Source organism: Mirounga angustirostris, unplaced genomic scaffold (assembly GCF_029215605.1).
Source record: "Mirounga angustirostris isolate CCGP_5_RB_7025 unplaced genomic scaffold, mMirAng1.0.hap1 SCAF_8, whole genome shotgun sequence".
In the NCBI taxonomy this organism is placed as follows: domain Eukaryota; kingdom Metazoa; phylum Chordata; class Mammalia; order Carnivora; family Phocidae; genus Mirounga; species Mirounga angustirostris.
This window is the reverse complement of record NW_026991716.1, coordinates 33,858,753-33,885,129: the sequence shown is the minus strand read 5'-3', so window position 1 is coordinate 33,885,129 and position 26,377 is coordinate 33,858,753. Positions and strand designations below refer to the sequence as shown.

General features: G+C 53.1%; 2 protein-coding genes across 5 annotated transcripts in view; one reads left to right on the top strand and one right to left on the bottom strand.

Moving 5' to 3' along the window:
* The first annotated feature begins 552 nt into the window (after positions 1-552).
* CCDC167 (coiled-coil domain containing 167) lies at positions 553-18,271 on the top strand. Of its 2 annotated transcripts, none has more exons than XM_054506435.2 (4): positions 553-672; positions 16,051-16,145; positions 16,341-16,393; positions 17,908-18,271. In XM_054506435.2, exons 1-4 carry the CDS (start codon positions 631-633, stop codon positions 18,264-18,266), a joined length of 549 nt encoding a protein of 182 aa, XP_054362410.1. In that variant the 5' UTR covers positions 553-630; the 3' UTR covers positions 18,267-18,271. The 2 variants fall into 2 exon arrangements, with proteins under 2 accessions (XP_054362410.1, XP_045725754.1); XM_045869798.3 differs by having other exon boundaries at positions 17,903-18,271.
* Positions 18,272-19,602: 1,331 nt separating this feature from the next.
* Positions 19,603-26,377, bottom strand: part of CMTR1 (cap methyltransferase 1) — a 50,705-nt gene continuing 43,930 nt past the window's right edge. For 2 of the 3 annotated variants that reach the window (XM_064597556.1, XM_064597554.1), the window contains 6 exons: positions 25,653-25,762; positions 24,787-24,855; positions 23,514-23,561; positions 22,546-22,658; positions 21,868-21,976; positions 19,603-21,057 (listed from right to left, as the gene is read on the bottom strand). In XM_064597556.1, coding sequence (XP_064453626.1) covers positions 20,925-21,057; positions 21,868-21,976; positions 22,546-22,658; positions 23,514-23,561; positions 24,787-24,855; positions 25,653-25,762 — 582 coding nt within the window. In that variant the 3' untranslated portion in view covers positions 19,603-20,924. The remainder of the gene's footprint in view (positions 21,058-21,867; positions 21,977-22,545; positions 22,659-23,513; positions 23,562-24,786; positions 24,856-25,652; positions 25,763-26,377) is intronic. The other variant, XM_064597555.1, reaches the window with a different exon arrangement.

Below are 26,377 nucleotides of genomic sequence, written 5' to 3'. Positions count from 1 at the left end.
ACTCACAATTCCAAGATCAAGAGTCACATGCTCCACCTACTGAGCCAACCAGGAGCCCCTGTAGGTGGTTCTTACACTAAAACAATACAAATGAGTAAGAACACATGACCAAAAAAAAAAAAGGAATACCCACAGGTCATTATCCAAGCCCACAGAGCCAAGAGGCTCAAGGGGGGGCTTCCTGGGGAAACAATGCTTCAGGATGGGCCTTAAATATTGGACAGAATTTGAACGGGGCATAGGGGATGGCCTTAAAATAAGTAGGGCGGTCACTAAAAGGATGAAGGGTACAGAAGGATAAGATGGGGTGGGAAAAAAATGTCTCCGTGATGTAAAATGGTTTTGAACGAGGAAAGAAAGGAGCAGCCCCAACTCTGGACGGCGGGCCATTGTTCCTCCCGGGCCAATCTAACCCTCCGCTCCCCACCTCGCCAGAGACCTCAAACTAGAGGTTGCCCCTCATAAACATGGCCGCGCCAAGCTGGCCACGCCCCTCAACGAGGTGGTGACCTCCCGTGGCCCCACCTCCCGCCGCCCCTGCGGCCAATGAGAGGGAAGTACGAGGTTGGCGCATGAGTGCTGCCGCCAGTGGGTGCGTCCAATAATGACTGGGGGATCCCGGCAAGTAACATGACCAAAAAGAAGCGGGAGAATCTGGGCGTCGCTCTAGAGGTGAGGGGACAAGTGGGGGGTGGGCCTCGTCGTTAGTGCCTTCTCCCCGCGGCGGGGTACAGTGGGTCGGCCTGGCGACAGGTTGGAGGAGGGGCTGAGGGGAGGAAGTGAGGGCGACGCGGGTTTGGGCGAGGGACGCGAGGGGCGCGAGAGCGTCCGATGGGGTACCCGAAGGTGAGGGCGGGATGGGGGAGATGGAGTTTGGAGAGCCCGAGGGGGCACCAGGTGGGGACAGAGGTGAGGGGACCTCCACAGGGGAGGAGCCGTGGAGGTGAAGAGGAAGCCCCGAAGCGGACGGGACGCGGAAATAAGGAGGCCCCGAGGGGAGACGTGTGATTGAAGAGGACGCAAAAGGGGCGGGCCCTCGAGGTTTGGGCGCCCCAGAAGGGTAGATACCTGTGGCTGCGGGCCCCCCAAAAGTGAGAGAGCCCATATTATTTAGCGTATTACCAAATGGCTTAAACATCCCCTGAGATGGGAAATTTTTCCTCTGGGGTACTGAAGCTCGTAGCCAGAAAATTACTTCGGGAATCTGTGGGAGTTTGTAGAGAATTCTGGAATGATGACGTTCCCAAAGAGCTTAAAAATAACGTACTGCATGTGGAAGGGAAAGAAAATTGAAGCATATTGAGCAACTGCTACGTGGTACTTACTTGCATTCTCAGTCAGCCCTCCCTACAAGCCCGTGAGAGTTTTAAACCGATGGGGAAACTGAGGTTTCAGGCAGAGCCCAGGCTGAAGCAATGGAGGAGCTGAGATGCAGCACAGGTGATTTGCCCTCTCTCTACTGCGTCTTCTTTCTTCTGTGTTACAGTTCCCTCGATTACTGTCCCGGTAGTTAACAGAGAGCTACAGGGGGATAGTCTTCGTGAGCTTACTGCCAGTTCAGTAGTTCTCAAACTTCAGAATGCATTAAGCATAATTTGCAGAGCTTGTTAAAAATGGAGAGTTGAACTGTCTCCCACCCCGAGTAATTCAGTAAGACTTCGGATGTACGTTTTCAACGAGTAATGTGCATTTTTTTAAGTAGACTCCATGCCCAACGTGGGGCTTGAACCCGCAAACCTGAGATTGAGAGTCCCGTGCTCTACCGACTGAGCCAGAGCCAAGCACCCCCAGGAATCTGCATTTTTTTAAAAGATTTTTTATTTATTTATTTGAGAGAGAGAGAGCACATGAGAGGGGGGAGGGTCGGGAGGGTCAGAGGGAGAAGCAGACTCCCTGCCGAGCAGGGAGCCCGATGCGGGACTCGATCCAGGGACTCCAGGATCATGACCTGAGCCGAAGGCAGTCGCTTAACCAACTGAGCCACCCAGGCGCCCAGGAATCTGCATTTTTGACCAGCTACACGCACCCATGCTGTTGCAGGAGGTTTTAGTACCACCCCTGAGAAATATTGGCCTACCTGATACAAAAAAAAAGGTTGGTGGAAATACGAACCTCCCTCTAAAAGAGAATTTGAGTGGTAGAATGAGGTGGCACTGTGTGGTGGGAAAAGCATAGACTTTATAACCTGATCAGGACAAAATAAGCTGCTGTAACAGAGAAACCCTAAAATTCAGTGGCTTCAGAAAGTTTATTTTTTTCTAATAGGGTAGAGCAGGGATTGACAGATGTTGTCTTTAAATGGCCTGATAGTACATTTCTAGGCTTTGTGGGCCATATGGTCTCTGTTGTAACTACAGTTAATCCTAATTATTCACGGATTCTGTATTTGTGAATTTGCCTTCCTGCTAAAATGTATTTGTAACCCCCAAATCAGTACTTGCAATGCTTTTGCAGTAATTCACAAACCTGTGAAAAATTTGAGTCACCTGAGGCGCAGCTAAGGTCGAACAAAATAACGCTCTGCCATCTTATTTCAGCTTATACTATAAACAGGTGTCCTTTTTGTGGTCTATTTAGTACCATGTTTTTTGTGTCTGTGTGCTTTTTGTTGGTGATTTTATTGCTTAAAATGGCCCTCAGGTGTAGTGCTAAAGTGCTGTCTAGTTTTCCTAAAGTGCAAGAAGGCTGTGTTTGCCTTACAGAGATATATGTTAGATAGGCTTTGTTCGGAGTTGAGTTATAGTGCTGTGCTGTTGGCTGTGAGTTCACTCTTCATGAATCAGTAATATATATTAAATAAGGTCTCTGAACAGAAACACACAAAAAACAAGGTTTTGTATTGATCACTTGATAAAATTGTTGTGACCGGAGGCTCATAGGAATCTGACCTGCTTCAGTATTTGCTAATTCATTGTTGGCAGCAACTTTACAGAACATAACTACCATAAATAAGGAGCATCAACTATGCTTCGATAAGCTATCTTAGCACGAAAGCAACCATAGACAATATGTAAATTAATGGGTGTAGCTGTGTTCCAATAAAACTTTATTTACAAAAAAAAAAGGCAGTGGACTGTATTTGACCCCTAGGCTGTAGTTTGCCAATTCCTGGTCTTGAGTGGTTCTGCCATATTCCCCTCATCTTGTGACGCTGCCATCCCTTAGTGCCTTAATGTCACCTCATGAATGAAACTAAGTCACATCCCATTGACGTGTCCACTGGCAGGGAAAGAGTGAAGGAAGCATAAGCATCACTGTCTTTTTTTTTTTAAAGATTTTATTTATTTAACAGAGAGAGACACAGCGAGAGAGGGAACACAAGGAGGGGAGTGGGAGAGGGAGAAACAGGCTTCCCACTGAGCAGGGAGCCCGATGCGGGGCTCGATCCCAGGACTCTGGGATCATGACCTGAGCCAAAGGCAGACACTTAACAACTGAGCCACCCAGGCGCCCCAAGCATCACTGTCTTAAGAGTCATTGGCCCAGGGGCGCCTGGGTGGTTCAGTTAGTTAAGTATCTGACTCGTGATTTCAGCTCAGGTCGTGATATTGTGGGTTGTGGGATCAGTGGAGAGTCTGCTTGAGATTCTCTCTCTCCCTCTGCCCTCCCCCCACTCACATGCTCGCTTGCAGGCGCTCTCTCTTTTCAAATAAATCTTAAGAAAAAAAAAGTCATAGGCCCAGAGTGCCCACTTGCCGTTGGCAAAGATGCGAGATAAGACTCTAGACCTCACCCAACTGCAAGGGGCTGCTGGGAAATGCATTCATTGGCTAGGAGGCCACATGCCCAGCTACAGCTCAGTCCCTGTGGAAGAAGGGCCTAGCATGTTTAGTGGACAGCCTGCCGTCTCTACTGCAGATTGCACTTTACCTCAAGTGTGGTGGCTTAACTCTTTATTTAAATTCAATTTAGTTAACATATACTGTATTATTAGTGTCAGGGGTAGAATTTAGTGATTCATTGGCTGGATATAACACCCAGTGCTCATTATGTCAAGTGCCCTCCTTAATGCCCATCATCCAGTTACCCCATCCCCCCACCCACCTCCCCTCCGGCAACCCTCAGTTTGTTTCCTGTAGTTCAGCATCTCTTACGGTTTGCCTCCCTGTTTTTATCTTATTTTTCCTTCCCTTCCCCTATGTTCATCTATTTCTTAAATTCCACATGAGTGAAATCAAGGGTATTTGTCTTTCTCTGACTGACTTGGCTTAGCATAATATCCTCTAGTTCCATCCACGTCATTGCAAATGCCAAATTTCATTCTTTTGATGGCTGAGTAATATTCCATTGTGTGTGTATATGTACACACACCACATCTTTATGCATTCATCTGTTGATGGACACCTGGGCTCTTTCCATAGTTTGGCTATTGTGGACATTCCTGCTATAAACATTGGGGTGCAGGTGCCCCTTCGAATCACTATGTTTGTATCCTTTGGGTAAATACCTAGTAATGCAATTGCTGGGTCATAGGGTAGTTCTATTTTTAATTTTTTGAGGAACCTCCATACTGTTTTCCAGAGTGGCTGCACCAGTTTGCATTCCCACCAACAGTGCAAGAGGGCTCCCCTTTCTCTGCATCCTCGCCAGTACCTGTTGTTTCCAGAGTTGTTAATTTTAGTCATTCTGACAGGTGTGAGGTGGTATCTCATTGTGGTTTTGATTTGTAACCTCATAAAGTGTGGTTTTGAGGATACCGTATGTGTAAAATACCAGCCAGTGGGTCTCCAACCCCTCTTCCTTTGCCCACCTCCACTACAGAGGTTAGAAAAGCTCAAGAGATGCTTTCCCAGACTCAAGTGTGTTTTAAGGAGACCATATGTGTGAAATACGTAGCACACGCCTTGCTCAAGGTGGAGATAAGCAACAAACAGTGCCCTTATTAGTAGCCTTTATAGTTCTTTTGCAGTCTTCCATCATGGCTAAGTCCAGCCCCCTTGTTCGGACTTAGTTTCCTTTTCTGTAACATGAAGACCTTGAATTTCATCAGGGGTTATAAGTTCATTGACCATGATCCAAATACAGATCACAGAGGTCTTTTGTTTGGCTGACACAGGTTTCTAAAATGTTTTAAATTTGGTGGACAAATGCTCTCCTAGTGCATTTACCAGTCACATTCACCCTTTTTTTTTAATCCTATCAATACCAATGTAGATATTTACATTTGTGATCTTGGTCTCTAAGGTTACTTTTTGCTTGGATATTCTAAGATTCGAGATCTATAACTGCACCTTAGAAAAAGCTTGGCATCTGGCTGTCTCCCCACCTGTTCCTCCGTTGCCCCCAACAGATCTGAGTATTGAATGTACACTGATGCTCAGTAGCAGTGGATATTGTCCTCTTATTAAAAGTCATGTGCTCAGAGCCAATGAAGTGGTGATTTAATCAAAATGTTTATAATCTGACGAGTGCAATAAAACCCCCACAAGTGAGTGATCTCAGCACCTGCAAACAGTCTCCACTTGTTGTAATGAAGCAATTACCAAGCAGGCAGCACTCACCCCAAGGGCTGGCTTGGGCCAGCTGTCCCGGGCAGTCACCTCCCAGGACAACCAAGGCACCCCCTAGCAGCCTCCACTCATGTCTCCTCTCAAGGTCTTTTTATTCCAACTCATTTGCCACCCTGTAAGATCTCAGAGTTGGAAAAGACTGACTACGAGTTTAGCTTCTGAGAGTTAATTCTAACTCTCAGAGAATAATGAGAGAGCATTCAGATGAGAAATCACCAGCTTTGCTGATTTTAATGTGTGGAAGGAGGGAAAGGCTGCATTTCGGTCTTAACTGATAGGATTTTGGCTGATGTAAACCCTGTTTCTGTTTTTGTAACCTCTGATAGTAATGAGCTGTTACTTGGTCATTGTACTTTTCTTTCACAGCTAGACCATTCAGCTTGGTGTTTTCAGATGCTTCAACAGCCAGTGGGTCTTAACAGGTGTGTGGTGTCTTAGCTGACATCTTAAGAGGGATAACTGGGTTAGATCTGGTCCCTAGTACAAAAATCTGTCAGTTTGGAAACTTTACAAGGTACAGAAAGCTGACCTAAGTAAATAGGAATATACCTTCTTCCCCATAACAAATTTGGAGGTAAATGGCCACTGGCATTGGTTCAAAAGCTCAGCTAATTCAAGGCTGGTATTTCTGCATTCTCTTAGCTGTTTCCTCATATTCACAAGATAGCTGCCACAGCTCCAGTCATCATATCCAACTTTAAGTCAGGAAGAAGGATAAAGGGATTACAACACTGTCCCTTTTTTTTTTTTTTTAGACTTTTTATTTATTTGAGAGAGAGAGCTCACAGAGGGAGAGGGAGAAGCAGACTGGTTGCTGAGCAGAGAGCCCGGTGTGGGGCTCAATTCCAGGACCCTGGAATTATGACCTGAGCTGAAGGCAGACACTTAACTGACTGAGCCACCCAGGAGCCCCACAACACTGTCCCTTTTATCAGAAAAGCATAAGCTGCCCCAGGAGTCTTCCAGCTGACTTCTGGAACATCTCATTGGCCAGAACTGGATCATGACCATCTCTGGCTGCAATGAGTATGGGAAAGCATCTCTTGAGCTTTTCTAACCTCTGTAGTGAAGGTGGGCAAAGGAAGAGGGGTTAGGAATCAGTGTTGTGTTGGCCAAATAATAGTATCTGCTATAGGGAATAAAGTGAATGGGAGTCATTTAAATTCACCAGAATCCTAACCAGAAAAAGAGGTGGTAAATTGAGGGGAGAAAATTACCTAGGCAGGATGAGCCCAAGAGGAAAGAACCTTGATGTTGTAATTATTTGTTCAGTATAAGCCACTGCTGTAAGCTCTCTGCATAGGGAGGCAGAAGCACCAAGTTGTTGGTTTGCAAACTGGCCCCCTTCCATGGAGGACAGAGAGAGACCCAAGAAAGAGGCAAGTGACTCCAGAGGCAGGTTTAATAAGCAAGGGAACTTACAGGTGAGGCTTGTCTTGGGCAGTGAGTAAGAGGAATAGACCTCCGCATCCGCCCGCCAAATCTTCAAAGTTTGTGTAGAGGCCTTAACTGGGTTCAGTCACGTATACTGTCCAGATGGTCTCCATAACACATGGTCTCTCAAGGCTATGTCCTTGGAACAGCTCCCACTGTGGGAACAGTGGGCAGAACGTACATTCCAAGGTCAGTGGAGGGATCAGGAGCCTCCGATTGTCCTGGTCCCGGGCTCAGGTTAACCGGTGGTCACGTCCTCTTCGTCACCTCCTCCAACGCAAAGATGAAGAGTCACAGTTCTGGAACAGGCTGTGCACAAGGCTGGGGGGCATCTAACAATTTTCTAAGACAAGGGGCAGAAGCAGCTTAGTGGACCATCAATAAATATTTACTGAATTGGCTTGAGTGGCTGGAGGAAGCACTTGAACCCTCGCCCCTGCCGTCTGGGCCCCGTTGAGTGGTTCACTGGTCAGAGGTTAGGAGGCCACCGTGGGGCAGACAGTTGGACACCACCTTGCGGGGAAGCCACCCGTCCAGGGGCTGGGAGGAGGGCTCATGGCATGCAGACACCGCAAGGGCCGCTGACCATTAAATGAGCCTCACCTGCTGCCACGCGCAAGCGACAGGTTGCCATCGGGCAGGTGATTTCTCTCGGCAGCCTGTGTCTGGCTCCATTCCACTTGATGGGGGTCAGGAGACTAAAACCTCATTACCTAACACGGCTGGATGTCAGCATGTGTGGAGTGGCTGTTTGCCAGCATCTTAATTAATGAATTCATAAGGCATGGGGTGGATGCCAGCTCTTGAATAGTGCTTTGAGCCTTTCAGCGATGAAGAAGCTTTTGCTAATTTATCAAAAAAATTTATATTGGGGGAAAGAGGAGAAAACAAATCCCAAACAACGTTCTGGCCCAGGGACAGCTGAAGGCTTCAGGCAAGGACTGACGTGGCTCTCCTTGTAGAGCTGCTCAGCACGCCAGAAGGTCTCACAAGGTCCCAATTGCAAGCGTTTCAGCAGGGCCCCTCATGTGCCTGACCTGGGGCGGTGGAGGAGGGGGCTGTGAGTCTCCAGAGAAATGACAAGCCCTTTGGCTCTCTGCTTTTCCTAAAAATTGTTCCTTGATTAAAAACTGGGGAGGGGGGCACCTGGGTGGCTCAGTCGGTTAAGCGACTGCCTTCGGCTCAGGTCATGATCCTGGGAGTCCCGGGATCGAGTCCCGCATCGGGCTCCCTGCTCAGCGGGGAGTCTGCTCCTCCCTCTCCCGCTCCCCCCTCTTGTGCTCTCTCACTCTCTCTCTCTCTCAAATAAATAAATAAATAAAATCTTTTAAAAATAAATAAATAAATAAATAAAAACTGGGGAGGTTTACGATCTTCATCTGCTCAGCCTGGGAGACAAACTTCTGATGATTGGTGGAGACATGGATGGAGGTTTTTGTCTTCTGTCCCCACAGAGCCCTGAGCCTCCTCCACAGGAAAACATCCCTTCAGCAGCGTCAGGGCAATCGGCCCTTTGGGGTTTGAGGCTGGTCACTTGGCAAATCAAGGCTCATGACCCTCATGTGACTTGGCTATGTGGCCTGACGGCCTCAGATGGAAAGCCCCAGTGCTCTTGCCACAGACCATCTGGACAGGTGTTCTGGCCTCTTTACCCATAATGTCCTGGGGCCTCCCTGACGTGTGAAACTTTCCAGAAATCCAGTTCCCAGGCTGCTGGGGCTGGAGATAAAACAGCTGAGTTGGCACGTGAAAAGAAAGGCCTTGCTACCCACTGGGGAAAGAAGGGCTTCTCCAGCCTACCTAGCTCACCTTTCTCCTTCTCAAAAGGGTCTGTTTTGTGTGAATTTTGGAGGGTGCTGTGGCAGTTTAGGCAATCTGGGGGAGGGTGCCAGGGATGTTTGAGAAGCCGGAAGTTGAGGGGGGCGGTAATTGCCTTCAACATGAGGACAGGCGCTCTGCTCCCGTCTCACTGTCTCCAAGCAGATTTCCGTCGGGTTCTTCCCTCACAGAGAGTATCTGTTACCTGGACAGAGAGCAGCCAAAGCCCTTGTACAGATTATTCAGAGTAGAGAATCTGTTGAAAGCAGATCAGCAAGCTTAGATTGGCTTCGACTGAGATGTGGAATGGCTTTGTTCCACAGAACCCTTCTTTGTCATGACTGTTTTCATGAGGGATTTTGGAGAAAGAGCTTGAAGTGTTGGAAAGAACATAAGCTCTGACGCAGGAAAACCTCAGACTCAGACCCTCAATTCTGCCACTTCCCAATTACATGACCTTGCTTAAAATCTACACTGGGAGTTTGCTTCTCTCTAAAACGGAAACGGTCCCTTCTTTGCAGAGTTGACGCAGACATCGGTAGCCTATACGAAGCTGCCACAACGCGCCTGGCCTGGGGTACGAGGAGTGGTGGTTACTCCCAGGAGCTGAGTGGCTTAGGGCCAGTATGTGGGGCGGCAGCTAACAGCACAGACTCGGACTGCCCAGCCCCCCCCCCCATGTACCCGCTGTGACCCCGGACAAATGACTTCATCTCCATGGCCCGAGCTTCCTCATCTGCAAAAGGTGAATACAGGAGCTCCCCCTTATCCATGGTTTTACCTTCCGAGGTTTCAGTTACCCGCAGTCAGCTCAGCCTGGAAGCAGATGATCCCCCTTCTGACATTGTCAGAGGTGGATGGCAGCCTAACGCTGTGTCACAGTGCCTACGTCCTTCACCTCATATCACCTCATCACGTAGGCATTTTTCACCTCGTATCAGCACAGGAAGGGTGAATACAGTACAGTAAGATATTTTGAGAGACTGCATTCATATAACTTTTATATATGGCCTTTTGTCGTAATTGTTTTATTATTAGCTATTGTTAATCTACTGTATCTAATACATAAACTATCATAGGTATGTGTGTATAGGAAAAAACATTATATATATATATATATATATATATATAGGGTTCAGTACTGTCTGTGGTTTCAGACATCCACTGGGGTCTTGGAGCGTGTTCCCAGCAGATAGGGGGGACCGCTGACTGATGCTACTCCTACCCCCTCATAGGGTTATTGTGAGCATTCTGTGAGTGAGGTGCTGAGAACAGTGCCTGGCATACAGTGCATGCTATAGAAGTGCTGGCTGCTGCTGGTAGTGTGGTTTAGTTTTGCGTGGACTTTTGGCTTCTGGAAGTTGCTTTGACTTGTGCTGTGCCATCTAGCTACCCCCACACCATGCTCTTTATTAGCAAGTACCTGGCCAGGCAGCTGTAGGATATGCCCCATGACCACTGCTTGACTCCTGAGTTAACCTGTTCCAGCAACTTCTGGCAGTCACTGGCCAGAAGCTCTTGAGAGCCAGGCTGGGAAAGCCAGAAATAACTTCCTAAACCAGAAAGCAGAGTGGCCTGCGTAACCCAGAGCTCTAAGTCCTGAGGGTGCTTTCTGCACTTTCTCAGAAGAAAGCCTGGCCCTAGACAGTGGCTTGGGGTGGGTGGGAGCCACCTCCCAGGCTGTCAAGATGCTCACGGGAGCACCATTCAGCCACCCTCAGTAGGAGCACCTGCAGCAGGGAGTGTGGCTCGTGCCTGTCAGCAGGATACGAGCTGTGCACGAGGGCCCGGCAGCCGCCAGACCTGGAGCGGGCCCCCAAACCCCCATGGGGCCTGACCTGACCAGTGTGCTGGGCAGTTATCCGTGCGTGAGCTGGCACTCGGGTTCACCATCGCCAAAGAGGCCTCACTCGGGGTTTCGGTTCCAGGAGGTTCCACACTCCTGAAAGATGCCTCACGGGGATTTCAGACGAATTTTACAGTTTCTCTTAACACAGTGGTTTTATGGCGTTATGGGACCCCAGGGAGACTTCCCTAAAGCTCTGAGAATAAGGTGTTATTCCCCAAGTCAGCTGGCAGAGGGGATTTTGCTTAGCTAGCACAGGGCTCCTGACCAGCAGGTACAGCACGTGAAGCACGCGGCACTCGGAGCCGCATCTGAAGGGCACTTGAGGAGGGCTGCAGGAAGTCTCTGCCCCTGGTGACTGGAAATGGAGAAGCCCTCGCTTCCCTTGGCACCTTCCCACAGGATCTGCGGCCCCACTTGGCTGGGGTGGGGCCTCTGCCAACCTCGACTGCCTGCTGCCTGCTGGGCTGACTTCAGAACTTCACATTCTTATGCAGGAAATGCCTCCTCCCCCCCCCTCCCCCGTGGAGAACCCTTGGTCCTAAATTTCTCACTGAGCCTGCTCTTCTGCCCACTCTCGAAGCCGCCCACCAGGCTCCAGGCTCTGATTGCCCAGTCTGTGTGTGGGGCAGAAGGGCAGCGGGTCTCATCCTGTGTGCGGTAGAATCACTCGTGGGCCTTTCCTGATGGAGTGCAGACTTCCTGGATCCCCGATCCAGGGCCTCCTCTGGGACCTTCAGCTCCTTCCCACTCTCTGCCTTATATACTTTTTCCCTCCCACTCTGCGTCTTCCTTTCTGGGCTCAGACCAGCAGTCCCCATGGTCTGGGCTCGGGGTGAAGAACCAGCTGTCCTACCAGGACACCCTGCACACTCACCACCTACCTCTCGGTCCCCTGAACCACGGCACGTGCGTTTTCACACCTACCAAGCCCTCGACTGTGTGTGAAGTGCCAGAAGGCACACTTTGCTAACTGGTAGAGAGCTCACACCACCACCTTTCTGACTTCTTGTGTCCCTTTGCAGCCATGCTTCACCTGCTCACCATCGTCTCCAAGAGATGCGGTGTCCTTTGTCCCTGTATAAAAACGGGACACTTGGTCTCCTGAATACACATGTAATGCGCGGATATGTTGTACTGTAACTTCACATTGGGGGTAGCCACTCTCGCTCCCACACTGTGCCTGAATGAGTGCCTCGGCTCAGTCCCCACCCCGGTTGTTAGCGCTTTGCCGCGGATGGTCCCGGCCGGCAGTGCTGCCCCCGATGGCTCCAGGAAAGTCTCCGCACCTGAGCCACTCTTGGGCCAGCCACACTCTTCTGCCTGTTGACCCTGTATCCAGCCTGTTGGGCAGGAGTCCTGGGAGCCTCTGTGGCCTCCAGAGTGTAACCTTCTCTTCCTGCTAGAGTTGGTCTAGTCTCTTTGGTGGGGCCTCTTTCTGCCTTAGTCCTGGGGCTTCACATTCCTGCTCCCTGCAGAGCCACGGTGTGGGTAAACATGGTCTCCATCTGCCAGGCCCCACCTGCCATTCCGTGTCTCCTCAGATGCCCATTCACACGCAGACTGCACTGAGTCTGTCTGCCCTTAGACACTGCTCCGGACCTCATCGTTGGGTGCCACCAGGCGCAGCCTCAGCAAGTTGGTGCTGGCTCCGGAGCCGAGCCCGGCCCAGCTTCATCCCCAGGCAGGAACATGAGGTTCCCAGCATGCTGTGTTCTGAGCCAGCTAACTTCAGAGGCAGTGCTGTTCTGATAGGCTACCCTGCGGGCCCCCTACCCCCCCAACCCCACTGCTGAACCCCTCCATAGACTCAGGATGGCCGTATCCCAGCTAGATGGTCTCTCCTTGCTGCTGCCGGCCAGTGATGAGTGGCGATTCCTCTCCATCACACACCCCCACTTCTGTCTCCTCCTCTTACTCGAACCTCACATTAACTCACTTTTCTCTCTGTTCCCCAAAGAACCAGTGAAAACCATCCTTTGCTAATAATGACAGCACACACTTATTTAACTCATAATTACTATGAGTGTGTTCAGCACTGTTCTAAGCACCTTACACATATCGCCTCATAGCATCCTCACAACTTTTTGAAATACGAAACATTAACTTCATTTTACACATGAATAAAATGAGGCATAGAATTAAGGAAGTCCTTTAGAGGGCAAGTGAGCAGCAAGCTGAGGCACCTGATTACAGCCCATCCTCTCATTACCACACTTCTCAGGACCCACAATTTCAGGCTTCTGGGCACTGGGCTCCGAACTGCTTGCCCAGCTCTGACCCTATGTTTTTAGAATCTTCCTGACATTTGTCTTCTTATTCTGGTCCTAACCCTGTGCCCTCTCTCCTGTCCTGGCTATATTGTCCTCTATTGCCTTTAGCCTTGCGGCTGAGAGAAAGCTACCCAAGGACTATAGATTTGCACTGAGGAATCTGCGAAGTGCATAATCCACATGCATGCCATCGAGAGTTGACTGAAAACCCACGGAGGGGCTGCCTTTAAGGCCCACTTTCTGGGTCCTCTCCCCCATTTCTGGCCCATCTTGAGCCAGCCCCACTCTGTAGGCACCACTCCTGACCCCAGTCACAACTAAAAGATGCATCCTGACCTTCCCTCCCTGCCACAGCCAGGTCACTCTGAATCTTTGCACCCATTATTATAGCTGCTCGAGAGCCAGCTTCTGCTGCAGGGTGTTTGACTGCCAGCGGGGTCACCTTCTGAGGACGGGTTTGTGGCCTATTGAAGAGCTTCCTGACAGTCTCAGCCTCCCCTCACTCAGCCCACATCAAGCAGCTGGGTTACAAAAAGGGGAACTTGCTATTTAGAAGGGAATGAGAGAGAGCTGTCAGCAGGACATAAATATTCATAGAGGGAGGTTAGAACTTGAGTCCCTAAAACCTTGATTTGTGTTCGTCCGTTTAAGCCTCATTAAAAAGTGGTAAATGAAAGTGGGGATATTCAGTGGAACTGCAGATAAATTGGGCTTGTTCAGATAAAGGCCTCCGACTGCCCGCTCCGCAGGCCCTGCCCAGAGCACGAAGGCAGATTGGCTTGGCCACTTGTGGTTTGCCAACCTCAATTTAAAGATTTTGCTTAGCATGAGTTCCCAGCCTTGTTCTGGGCCAATTACCACTTGTCTGGGCACCTGGTAGCCTTCCAGAGGTGTTTAGGGATGGAAATCCCCAAGCTGCTTCTCCCCAGAATGACATGTGAACTAGGACTTGGCCCAAGGGGCTGCAGGAAAAAATCTAACCTAGGACTAAAGATTTGCACTGGGTTATCCACAAAGCATATAATCTGTGTGCAAGTATAGTTGTTTCTCCTTCTAGCTTCTTCGAGGTTTGGGCACTAAGGGAGGGTTTCAGGCTCGAGTTGCTGCGTGAGGTCTAGATCTGTCCCTAGCTCCTCAGCCCCATCCATGTCCAACCTGAGTCATCCCTCCATGGCTACACACACAGACTGCAGCAGGCCAGGCCTTGCGGTGACCACAAAGGAGAGACTGATGGCCACCATTCTAGGATAGGAGCTACAAAGTCAGGCATCCTTAGGAGCCAGGCAGTCACACAAGTGGAATGGGCCAATCTGGGTGACACTCGATCCCTGGGCTACGAGTTTACACCATAGGCCCTAGGGGTCCCAGAGTCTAGGAAGGTGAGGTAGGACGCTCCTAGCTGGAATGACCTAGTGTGCTGTCAGCCTTAGGAGAGAAGGCCTGGTTCATCTGCCAAGGGGAGGATGTGCTACCTCTCCAGCCGAGGGGAGCAGAGAAGGCCTTGTGGAGGAGGTAGCACTTCAAGAATTAAGCTTTGGGACCTAGTGTGGAATTGGTGCCCTGCCTGTGGTTTCTACACCGTGGGGTGGCACGGTCCCCAGGGGCTGGGCTGAGCGTGCTGCTGTGACAAGTGGGCCATGTGGTGGCCTGAAGCACCTGCTCTTCTCATCCCACCCCACTGACCATCACATCAGGCTGTTACTATCCCCAGGCACAGGCCCCAGCTCCTTGCTGAGGCTGTTCCCCAGGACAGTCCTATCTTTGGTGCCAGTTAGCAGAGAAACAGTACAATTAACCAGGCAGTCAACTCAGGGCTCCTCAGTTTCTCCCTCCCACAGGCCCCTGCTTCTGCACCTGGAGTTGGCAGCCAGCTGAGGCTGTAGGGAAGGGACTAGATGGTGTGTCATTTGGGGCAGGTATGGGACAAGGCACAGTGGCCGACCCAGAAGTGTCTGGGTAGGTGCTGGCCAGGGAGGGGCAGAAGGCTTCAAGTGCATCTCTCCTGACACGGGCCCCAGAACAGCCGCCTGGGACTCTGGGATCCCCACTTGAAATCATTGATTACCGTCTCCACAGGGGCCTTTCTGGAAGGGACTGGATAAAGAACTGGCTGAGGCCAATGAGGAGAGAGGTACTCCAGTCTGTCTCAGAAAAGTCATTCCCTTTGGGGATCCCAGGCTCCCATTTGTGAAGTAGAGGTCATATTTGCTATTCCTCCCAGGGATGTGGTGAGAGTAAGTGAAGTCAGATGGAGAATCAAGCATCCCCAGGACCTGAAGCACTATTCACTCAGCTGCCATGAGGGACACAAGGCCCTCTGAACCTTCCCACCCACCGAAATCTGGGCTCTGCCAACAGGGCAGAGATACTGGAACAGACTCAGGCCCAGAGAGGTGGCCGATGAGACAGACACCTGGAGACAGAGGAACTTTCAAAGCCACATGTATGATACCAGGAACCAGGTTTGGACGATCCAGTCCAGTATTTTACAAAATATTTTCCCACAACTCATGTTGTTTGCCCAAGAACACAGCTCTGAAACTATAATCAAAACAAATGGGAAAACTGATACCTTTGGCAGCCAGCCTTTGAGGAGCTTAGCTATTTTGCCCTACAAGTTACAGCTGCCTTGATAATGTTTTTGCACAAGAACCAAGTCAGAAAGAAAGAAGCTTTTGAGCTGTGGTTTGTTTGTTTTTTTACACTCAGTGATTTTTATTGATTCTCATGGGAAAATACATTTAGCAACTTAAGACTACCTTAAGAAGTGTGTCAATGCAAAAAATACCTCTGCTTTTTGTCCCCTAGACGTCTAATCCCCCCATCCCCCACGTGTGTGGAGCGCTGAGGAAAGGCAGCCCCTCATTGCATCCTAGGCTAGGCCTGTGTAGCCGGCGCAGCTGGGGCGTGTGCTGGGGAGACAGGGCTGCCTGAGGGACTGCTCCTGTCTGTCCCCAACCCAGGCTTGGTCCAGAGGGGTGGGGCCGCTGAGTGAGCTGTTTCCACTGTGCGAAACAAAGCGGCTGGGGGGCCAGGGCCAGGGGAGGCAGGGCGCTGTCCAAGAAGACTCCTAGAGGCTCCTTCCTCCCCATCCCAGGATCCCAACTGTTTTGGAAGTTTTAAGGCTCTGTCACCCATCTTTATCTGCCGGCTGTGCCATATGTTTCAGATCGATGGGCTGGAGGAGAAGCTGTCGCAGTGTCGCAGAGACCTGGAGGCTGTAAACTCCAGGCTCTATGGGGCGGAGCTGAGCCCAGAGGCCAGGTAATGTGTCTGCCCAGGACTCCCGCCTTCCTCCAGCCCCTCATATTTATCCTGGGGCCCTGGCCCTGAGCTTCCATCACCCTACCCCTTGCCACGGGAGATCCCTTGTTCCCCTCGTCCATCTTGCCCCCGTGTGTCAGCTGCCCCTCAGGACGGAAAAGGGCTTGAGCCATAATACTCCTTCTCCCCTCACAGGAAGTCTCTGGAGAAGGAGAAAAACCACCTGATGAGCAAAGCCTCCAACTACGGTAAGAAAGTTCCCTTCCTTTACCAGCCCCATCCTCCAGTCCCAGGGTCAGGAGGGGACAGACAGCCCAGGGAGCCCACCAGGTCATGGGGATCAAGAGGGTTCTTTGGGAGGGAGCCGCCCCCCCACCCCACAACCCACTCCCACCCCCTCTGCCCCCCCCAACTCCTCTGCCCCCTGCTACTCCTCTGCCAAGACTATAGGAACCCACTGTAAGCCTGGAAGAGCAGGTTTGTTCCTTTGTTCCAGGGGAGATGGAGAGGCCTATGGGTCTGTTCTTCCTCTGTGGGATGAAGGGGAATGGTTGTAGTCAGGTCCAGAAGAGACTCTCACATCCACCCAGACTTGGGAGATCTGTCCTCCCCTGCCCCTCTTTCCCCTCCCACCTCACACTCCATTCCAGGAAAACCCTAGAGGTGAAGGAGGGGCTATGTGGGTGGAGCAATGCTGCCACCTTCTGGGCGCTGGGGGCAGAGCCGGAGGGCGGCTACTACCAGCCCTACCCCAACCCTGCCCCAGCCAGCCTGAGAGGAAGATGGTCTGCAGAGGTTCCTCAGACTTCTCGGTTTTGTTCTCCCGCTGAGACAGCAGACCTGCTAAGAATCAGCCCCAGAACAGTCCACATGATGGGGAATGTCCCAGAGGGACGAGTTTGAATCAACACTGTAAGCACATGTGTGCACACACACCTCTACCTGGGCCCCAGTCTCAGTCTGGCCTGCCTAGAGCTGATTTACAGGTACCTGCCCGTCCACACAAGTAGGGAAGGGATATCCGTTCTGTCTCAAGGCTAGCAATTTTTACAATCGTAGCACCAGCCCTCAGTTTACCTGAGGGGTAGCAGTACCGCCCACCTGCATGTCACACAAGGGGATGAATGGATGCCCTGTGGCCATAGAATAGGACTGGCTTTCTCTAGAGGTGAGCCCAGCCACCTTGTGGGCACTCCCTGCCTTCTAGCGTCGCTAGTTCCTGCTTAGCTGGGTGTCCAGCAGGGGGCAAGACCGGAAGCACCAATGGCGTGGCCCCACCCTGTACCTACTCCAGTGTCGGGCCTAAAAAGTCCCAGCTGCCCTGAGTTTCTAGTTGGCCAGATGAGACCCCCTGCAAGGATGAGTACCATGAAGCACCCCACGCCCACCCCCCACCGGCAGTGACAGGCCAGAGGACTCACCTGGTGATGCCATGCCAACACCTAGCTTGGCTATCAGGTGTGGCCTTTTTGATGACCCCCTCACAAACTCCATCCTCAACTTCCACTGCGTTTGAAGAAAAATGGTTGAGCAGCATTGGGTGATGGGATTCCTTTGGGCCAGGATCTGTAGCCAAAAGGTGGTGAGAATCTGGGCAGATCAAGGAGGACAGTCATTTTTGTGGATAAGGAAGTAGAGAAGCTGGGCGGGAACACCTCTGCTCTCAACAGCATGTACACCCATTTGCCAGAGAGGCGAGGCAGAGGAGAGTAGCAGATGGGCCCCAACTACCTATTCACCACCCTGTTTTCTCCCAGAGAAGGAGCTAAAGTTGCTTCGGCAGGAGAACCGGAAAAACATGCTGCTGTCTGTGGCCATCTTCATTCTCCTGACCCTCATCTACACCTACTGGACCATGTGAGCCTGAGATTTCTCCAGTCTGCACAGGCTTCCCCTTGGCCCCCTGGTCACCACCAACCAGGCCATAAGCCTCAAGACAACCAAGGTACAGGAGCATTTCTCCCCAACCCAGACACTGGAGCAGGGCCTCCTGTCAGCCCAGCCCCTCTCGCCTCCTGGTTCTGCTGTGGGGCCTGGGTCTCCAGAAGGACTGTGTGCTGGTTCCTCCCTCAGCCCAAGGGAAAGGCAATAAAGAACAGCCAGGCTGCTCCCGTCTGCTGAGTAAATGTCATGGTCTGACTGCCGCTGGAGGGCAGTGGGGGTGGCACTCAGGAATCAAGGAAGATGTTCAAGGGGAAATGCTTGGCTTAGAACTCAGGATGGGGGACAGGGCACTGCGAAGGTGAGTCCCCAGCTTAAGACAACAGAAAGCATTTTTAAAGCCAAAACTATTCTGGGAGCCATTTCCAGGGCTTAGGCATGGCACCACCTGTCCACCGCCCCCCAAACACGCTGTCTTGCCCTCCAATCAGTACCACTGTCTGTTAATTATGGCAGAAAAAATGCAGCCTGCGCACAGAGGGTGACTGGGGACTTGAAGTGGTCACGTGGAGGTCCCACGGGAGCACAGAGTTAATCCATCTTCAAGAGGCAAACAGGGCTGGTGAGGCCTGGCAGAGGGAGTGGGCAGCAAGAACCATGGCAATGACCAGACAGACTTACGGTGACAGTGGCCAGTAAATCAGGCAGGGCTCGCTGGGAGAAGCCGTAGGGGCAGGGCCGACCGGAGCGGGGGCCCAGAGCAGCAAACACGTACCCTCCCACCAACTCTGCTCCCAGCACCGGGACCAGGAGGGTCAGGAGTGGGAGGCTGGAGCAAGGCAGAGCACAGTAGGGCTTGGCATGGAGACTATACCAATTAAGAAAGTGAAAATGAGGAAAGGCGTTACCCCGGAAGCTAAGGCTGTGAGACATCAAGGAAGGACGCTTGGGGCCAGGGCAAAGGAAGGAGCCAAGCGGAGGCAGGCTGTGGGAGGCCAGCGCCAGAGCTGCGGAACTGGTGGAGAAGCTCCAGCCCTGAGCCGAGAGGGACGTGCCATTGGCACCTGCACGCCTCACCCTGAGCCCAGCCCCCCAGCACCCCCCGTGCAGACCCAGACGGAGGGGAGGCTGCCAGGGGTCAGTGAAACCATCTCTCCCTCCCTCTCTTCCTGCGGTCTAATGACACTAATTGGTCTGACGCCTCTGTTATTTTAGTCACAGACTGATCCTGGATTGTCACAGTGCCACCATGGAGTGAGCCGTGTGATTTATGTGGAGGGGGGAAGGTGCCTCTCTGCCCCACTGGACTGTAGGTTCATTCATTCTCCAGTCCCTGCTTCCAACAGGAGCTGCGTAATTTCTGGACTCTTCCAGGGCCCCTCTCCGGAAGCAAGCAGCAGGGCCTGCGGGGCCCAGGAACTTGCACAGGTTCTGAGTAAACCAACCTGCTTTCCCCCCTCTTCTTAAGCACAGCTTCCCCCACTTCTCCAGCCCAAGCGGTTTCATCCAAGCCAATCCCAGGCCACACAGCACCAAGGACAAATAGCAATAGCCCCAGCACAGAGCCACACAGGCATTAAAAATATGTTTATCTTTAATGATCCAAGATTCTGCAAGACACACTGATATACCCAGAAGTGGGTGGAAATACAGCTTTCTCAGCGGTGCTGCCGCCAACCTGGGGGGAGGGAGGGGCTGGATGCTGGCTGGAGACCCTCCCCCCAGGTACAGTTCCAACCTCACAGGGAGTCTCAGTGCCCGATCTCCATGGAAACCAGCCCAGCACTGGGATGGGGCTCTAGGGAGCCCCTAGGAGCATCTCTGAGAGGTATTTCCCATTAAAAACCACCACAGCTGCCCTCCCCCACCCAGAGCTACTGCCCAGCTTCCCCTCTTCCCCCTCTGCCAAGACAGAGGAAATGGAGTGACCACAGAAGGACAAACAAAGTGACTGTACTTCCTATTGGGCAAGAAAAACGAAGGGAGGGGTTAGCAAGGTCGCTGTGGCAAACGGGGGAGCCATGATTGCCAAAGGCCCAGGTGTGACCCAACCCCAGAGGTACCCTGTGTCGCCAGGGGGCCACTGCTCTGGGGCATAGAAAAAGGCAGGTCTTCAAGGCTGCTTCCTCCTCTAGAGCTGCCCAAGGTTCGGATCAAAAGGGGATGGGGCCCAGGAAGGCTCTACAACCCCAGGAGGCAGTCACACCCACTGCCAAGACACTACCTGTGTCATGGTGCAGTGTCAGGGATGTGTGGCCCACATGCCTCCCTTCCCGGCCTGCGGGACTGTCAGAGGTCCGGCTGAGAAGAACTCCAGGGAAGACCAGGACAGGGGTCAGGGCAGCAGACAAAATCTTCTCCAACTTGACATCAAAACAGAGCAAGTTCAAAGAAACAAAACCTTGATTTGTACAGCAGCTGCCCCTGGCCTACACCCACTTAGGGTCGGCCCAATAAAAAGCTGGGCAGCGCAGGAGCATGGCCGCCCTCGGGGCAGTGCACGGAACTCAGAAAAGTGAGTCTACAGGATACAAGAGAGAAGGGCAGAGCCAAGGCCCTGCTGTTCTCTGACACGTCCTCCACTGGCCGCACGCTCCCTGGGCCCTGACCTCAAACCACTGTAGGAGCAACATCCTCAGGCTGAGCCCTGGCAGGCAGGTCTCCGGGGAGGGAAGTTCAAAAGGTGTCCCAGAAGGAAGGTGAGAGTCCTCTGAAGGCCCCTGACTGAGTTCTTCAGGGAGAAGGGAGAGACCACCCACCCCTATGGCCAGGCTGCAGTGACTGCGCTCCCCAGTCCCTCTCCTTGAAGGGGAAAAAACCAGTACTGTGAGCCCCAGGCAGAGCGCCCTGACTCAGAGAACGACAGGTCATTCGGCAGGGGTGGGCATCCCCACGCCCTCAGGCGCTGTGTGTCTGGATGAACGAGAGGACATCTTCCTTGGACAGCTTGTCTGGGTCCTGGGGCTTCTGGGAGTCATGCACACGGATGCCATCCCCCCACTCCCAGAAGAGCCTGCCATAGTAGCAGATGCTGGGGAGAAGGAAGAGAAAGGAGGTCAGAGGGCTGTACCCAGGTGGAGCAGGACCAAGAGATCACCACCCCAGCCCCGGCGACCGTGATTTAGAGGGTTGGTTCTTCAGAGTCGGGTCGTGTGGGGGTGTTGGAGGGGGGGAGCATTTGACTCCAGGTGAGGGTCTTCCCTCTGGCGGCCAAAAGGTACCCAGTAGGCCCCAGCTCCTCTTTCCTGACTTCCGGAACCAGCTTTTCCCAACAAAGAGCTGTTGCTGCTAATTGTGTCCAACTGGATTTCTACAATTACTGATATTCCTGGTTTATCTGTCTGTGCTGCTTTAGTAAAACAGTGTTAGTGTGGCGACAGAAACTAGTGTCAGTGGCTAATTATAGGCACATTAGAGCTGCTGGCTACTGTCAAAACCTAGGACTAACAATCTGGCAAATGGACCCTGGGTCCTCATGAGGAATGACAAGGACCTTGAGTCCCAAGGGGCAGGGCTGCAGGCCCTCAGTATGTTCCCACCGTCAGGCCAGTACCGGAAAGTCACGTAAGCAGTGGCTGCTCCTCTGCTGCCTGGATGAGGCCCTGCCCACTGAGGATCGCCAACCATCAGAGCAGGTCCTGGCATCCCTTGCCTCTCACTGGGACTCCACCCAGAAGGGGGCCACATCCCCACCCTTGGGAGGAGCCCGGCCCATGCTCAGGGGAGCCCCTGCTTGGGCAGCCATCTTTCTCGGGACTTGGGGTGTGCCCCAAGAAGGCTGGTATCCTGGCAGGAGCACCTGATGCTGCAGAGGGGGGAGGCACGGAGGAGGGCCACTTACTGAAATGGGGCAATGGAGTCTGCAGGGAGGTCAAAGGTAGAGATCTTGGTTTTCTTGTTGTAGAAGAACTTCCTCTTGAAGTTTTTGCTGAATCCCATAGTCCACGGCTCTGACAGAAAGAAGAGGGACAGGTCATAAAGGATATCCATCATTCATGGGGGACAGGGGCAGACCAACATAGGGGTGTGTCTTCCTGCACTCCTGCTCTTCCATTCCCCTCTCCCAAAAAGCCTGTGAGGATGCAACCTCGATCACCAGCCCAAAGAGGCTCAAGGAGGACAACTAAGATAATTACTTCTCAGCAACCCCACCCCAGTCCTGCCAACCTGCCACCAGGGTGACAACTCTGGGAGCCCGGCAAAGCAAGGGCTCTGTTAACCAGAGGGCACTGAGGAAAAAGGGACGGGACCAAGGAAGAAATGGCCAAGCTTGACTCTGGAACTGCTGCTGCCCCCCTGAGAAGACCCTTTTCCTGCCATGAGGACACCATCTGTGCACAGACCAATTGGGCTCCTCTCTCCCCAGCCCCAACCAGGGGGAAACACAGTCCCCACCCCTCCAAAATACACCTCCAAGAAATGCCAGGCTGGCCGCTCTGCCCCTCGGCAGGCAGCTTTTGGCTCTGGGCCAGGCATCCCGGCCGCGGGAAAGGGCAGGGAACCATCCCTCATCACCTACCATTCACCGTCCTGACGATGTAGAGGCCCGTGGGCACAAAGTGCCGGTCATCCCGGCCTGTGTAGCTGAGCTTCGGAGTGCCACTGGAGCCCTTGATGATCTTCATTTCCAACCTGATTGCCCCGAGATGAGTAAACACGAAGTGGGAGTACGTACGTGAGAGAGTGAGCGAGAGGGCGAGCACGCCCTCACGTTAGTCGCTGGCTAAAACCAAAATCTCACCACCCACAGCGTTTTATCTCCGCTCAACGGAGGAAACTGAGGCAGAGACGGGAGCTGTTCCGGGCCACACGGCAAGGGAGCCTGTGCCGAGCTGGGTGTAAGACTCGGGCTCTGAACTCTCCACCAAGCAGTGGAGGCAGGAAAGTGACAGACGGCCCTGCTGTGCTGCTGCCGTCGGGGGTTTCAGGGTGACACCCGCAAGGGTACAGTCTGAGACCAGAGGTGCCACTGGGCCTTCAGTCCACCACCAAAGGCATTGCAGTGGCCACTAAAGAGTTAACACGAGCCCCCGCAGACCTGGCCCAGCTCCAGCCACGGTGGGGGTAGGCGCAAACCCAGGACGAGACCCACGGACTGCAGCACCCCGCACAGCACTAAGGCTACGAGGAAGCAGTTCTGCCCCCTGCGCCCCTCCAGGCCCAATCTCTCCATCCGCACCGGGAGCTGGGATTTACAGCATCTCGAGCGGCTTGCTGCTTTGCCCCTCACAGGGACAGTCGGAACCCTTACAGCATCGATGAGCCCGTGCTTCTGCTTCTGCCTGCTTCTGCCTGCCGCACACCCGCCCTGCTCCCCTCCTGCCAGGCTGCTAAATCAGCTCTCAGCCGGGGGGCTCTTGGCTGCAGCAGTGGGCTCAGAGGCAGCCTGCCAGGGCCTCCCCCCAACCCATCGCTGAAAAAAAAGAACATTGCTGCACCTCCCACCCCGACTCCTCCCAAATCCTGAGCTAAGGCAGAGTCACTCACCTAACAAAAATCTTCTCCATCTCCTCCAGCCTGTACACCTCCTTCACCCTGTGTGCAGAGGGACAGAGAGAGGACAAAGGCTTCCTGGGGGCTGGGGGCGGGGGTGGGGGTGGACGGTCTTGTCCGGCAGCAGCTGGGAGGCAGGAGGCGGTGCCTGTCCTCTGCTTCGGGCCCCTGTACCCCCGAGGGCCCCCAGCCTGGCTCACCGCTGTCCCTCACACACATGCCCCGAGCTCAGAGCTACCAAACACCACCTGGGCCTGCCCCAGGGCAACTGGGGAGCACAACCATGGTTATGGAAGAAGGGCGAGGGGGCAAGGTCAGGCAGACGAAGCTGTCTCTGCCAGCATTCCCACCCCAGGTCCCCTCCCCCATCGCCATGAGCAGAAGCACCAAGGTCAACGCTCATGCCCAGGTCTGTCGCCTTGGATTTTAGGGCTTCCTGTAGCAGAGTTACTTCCAAGCAGTTCTAACAAGCCTTTTACTATAGGGGGCAGGGGAACCCCTACCCAGGGCGCAGGGCTCCCCCACCTCTGGGGGCCCTTGAATACGTCTTTGGAACTGCTACTGGGTAAGGTCCCCAGGGACCCCAGCAACCAGACCACCAGCAACACAGGGAGGGTCCCTGGACGGTGGCCCTCAGGACCTGGCAGACAGGGGATTTTACATAAAGTGTAAACAGACACCTCAGTCTCTAGTCATATGAAGCCCCAAAGGTAATAACCTCTGACCTGGGCGCAGCCTGGAAAGTCTGTTCTCCATCTGTCGGCTCCCTGACTGTCCTCATCCTCCTCTCCTCCCTCGGGGGCCTAGAACTTTCACACTACCTAACATGGCAACAAACTTTCTCTTTTTCATGTTCAAAAACTCCCATTCCCTTAGCACCCTTTTCTTACCTGAAAAAAAATGAAAAGGCCAGGTGATATGCTAATGACATTGGAGCAAAAGCGTGGGATTCACAAGGTGTGTGAGCACCCTCAGGAGCACGTGCATCTTAAACAGGGACACCTTAACCGCTAGGAATGAATCCCTCCTCTGGAGGTTGGCCCACTGGGACAGGCAGGATGGGGAGAGACTCTGGGGCGGAGACCCCTATCCTAGCAACCCCCCTTCCCCAACAATTCACACTCACCAAGGGTAGTCTTATCTAAAGCCAGCCTTGCCTGGTCCCCTCTACTGAGCTCTCCCATCCCCCACAGGACAGGGAAGCCGGTGCTGGCCACAGAGCAGCAACGGGGAACGGGGGTTTGGAAGGCGGAGACCATGTGCTCACCTGATGGGATTCATGTCAGGCCGACTGGGCTTGGAAACCGCTTTCACAAATTTCTCAGCAAGCTGAATTCTACAGTTCAAACAGAGGCTCTCAGAGGCAAGCAAAGGCGCCTCGACTAGCACCCCTGCCCCCAGGGCCTTTCCACGGCAGCCGTGAAGGAGCACTGGCAAGCGCGCAGCTCCCACCCCCAGCACCCCCGGCACCCCCAGCACCCACAGGCAGCCCACCCCTCCCTTGTCCACTGCCGTCCTCTGCAGGCCCCCCCTCTCTCTGGATTCTGACACCCCGTTCACTCTGTCCTGGGAGGCTTTCCCGAAGTGTGCGTCGAGGTGTGTCCAGTCCCCTCCACTACGACCTCAAGTATCGGCTTTAGTGTAGGTGCCGCGCACCCCAACCACCAATACCCCAGCACACCCCACAGAACCGCCTTGGGAGTGACGGCAGTGACACAGCAGTGTCCGATGTCCCTCCTCTTTGTCCCCTCCCCCCCAACAACTGATCAGGCAGCCATCCACAAACAAGAGGGATCCAGATGAACTGACAGAAACGGGACTACCCATGCTTAAGGCATGTTCTTTAGAGACCCTTCCTCTCTCTAAGGTTCTTGTCCTGCTCAACCTTAACACAAACATCACTTCTGATCTGAACAGCTGTGGCAAAATGGAATGTGCTGGTATCCATGGCCATCAAGGCCCACGCCCTAGCACACTCTGCAGTGCCAGTATTAATTCCTCTCCCTGCCCCTGGAACCAGCCAATGGGTGGGCAAGGGAAACTAAGGCTGTCTTAGGCAAGGAAAGCCTAGGTGAGGGGCCAAGCCCCAGAGGCTGCTGCCAGAGTTGCCCTGGTCTACCCCGCCCTCCCTACCCAGGGCCCAGGTCAAACCGCTGGTTAAAGTGCTGCTCCCGCACGTCACTGCCGTTCAGCACGAGGACATCGAGGATGTGGATGGCACTAATCTTCCGCTGGGCCTTCCCCTAGAAGGACAAGGACACTGCCCACCCTGCCAGGCACTGGCCTGGGGCCCACACTGCCCACCATGGCGTGCTGGCCTCCATTCTACCTATAGCCGGAGAAGGGAAGGACTCCAAACACAGGATATCTCTCTTGCCCCACCTCCCCAGCTCATCCTCAGCACCACACTGGCCCAGACTTCTGAGCAGGCAGAGATCTGAAGCTTTGGGTGACAAGCCCCCTGGAATCCAGGGAGAGGCGGCCGCCATGGCGCTCCAGCCGGAGCCTAGCTTCCCAATCTTGTCAACTGTCCCCACTAAGCGTTCTGAAAGTCACATGTGTGGCTGTAACGGCCAACGCGCAAGGGATCCCGGTAAAAACATCACCAGCAGCTAAAAACAACCCAGCAGGCCCACTAGGGCCCTCGCTGCCCGGAGATGATTGAGATCCCCTCTTACACACATGCGGACTATGGTCCTTCCTACCTGAACATATCATGGTTTAGAGCAACTACTCGAGGAGGAGGAATCATTACAAAGCCTTTCCCCAGCTCTGCGCCCTGTGAAGCACCACATACAACATGACCCAGTTAACTGAGGGGGGAGCTTAGCTATAAAGCTTAGCCGGCAGGGCCAGAA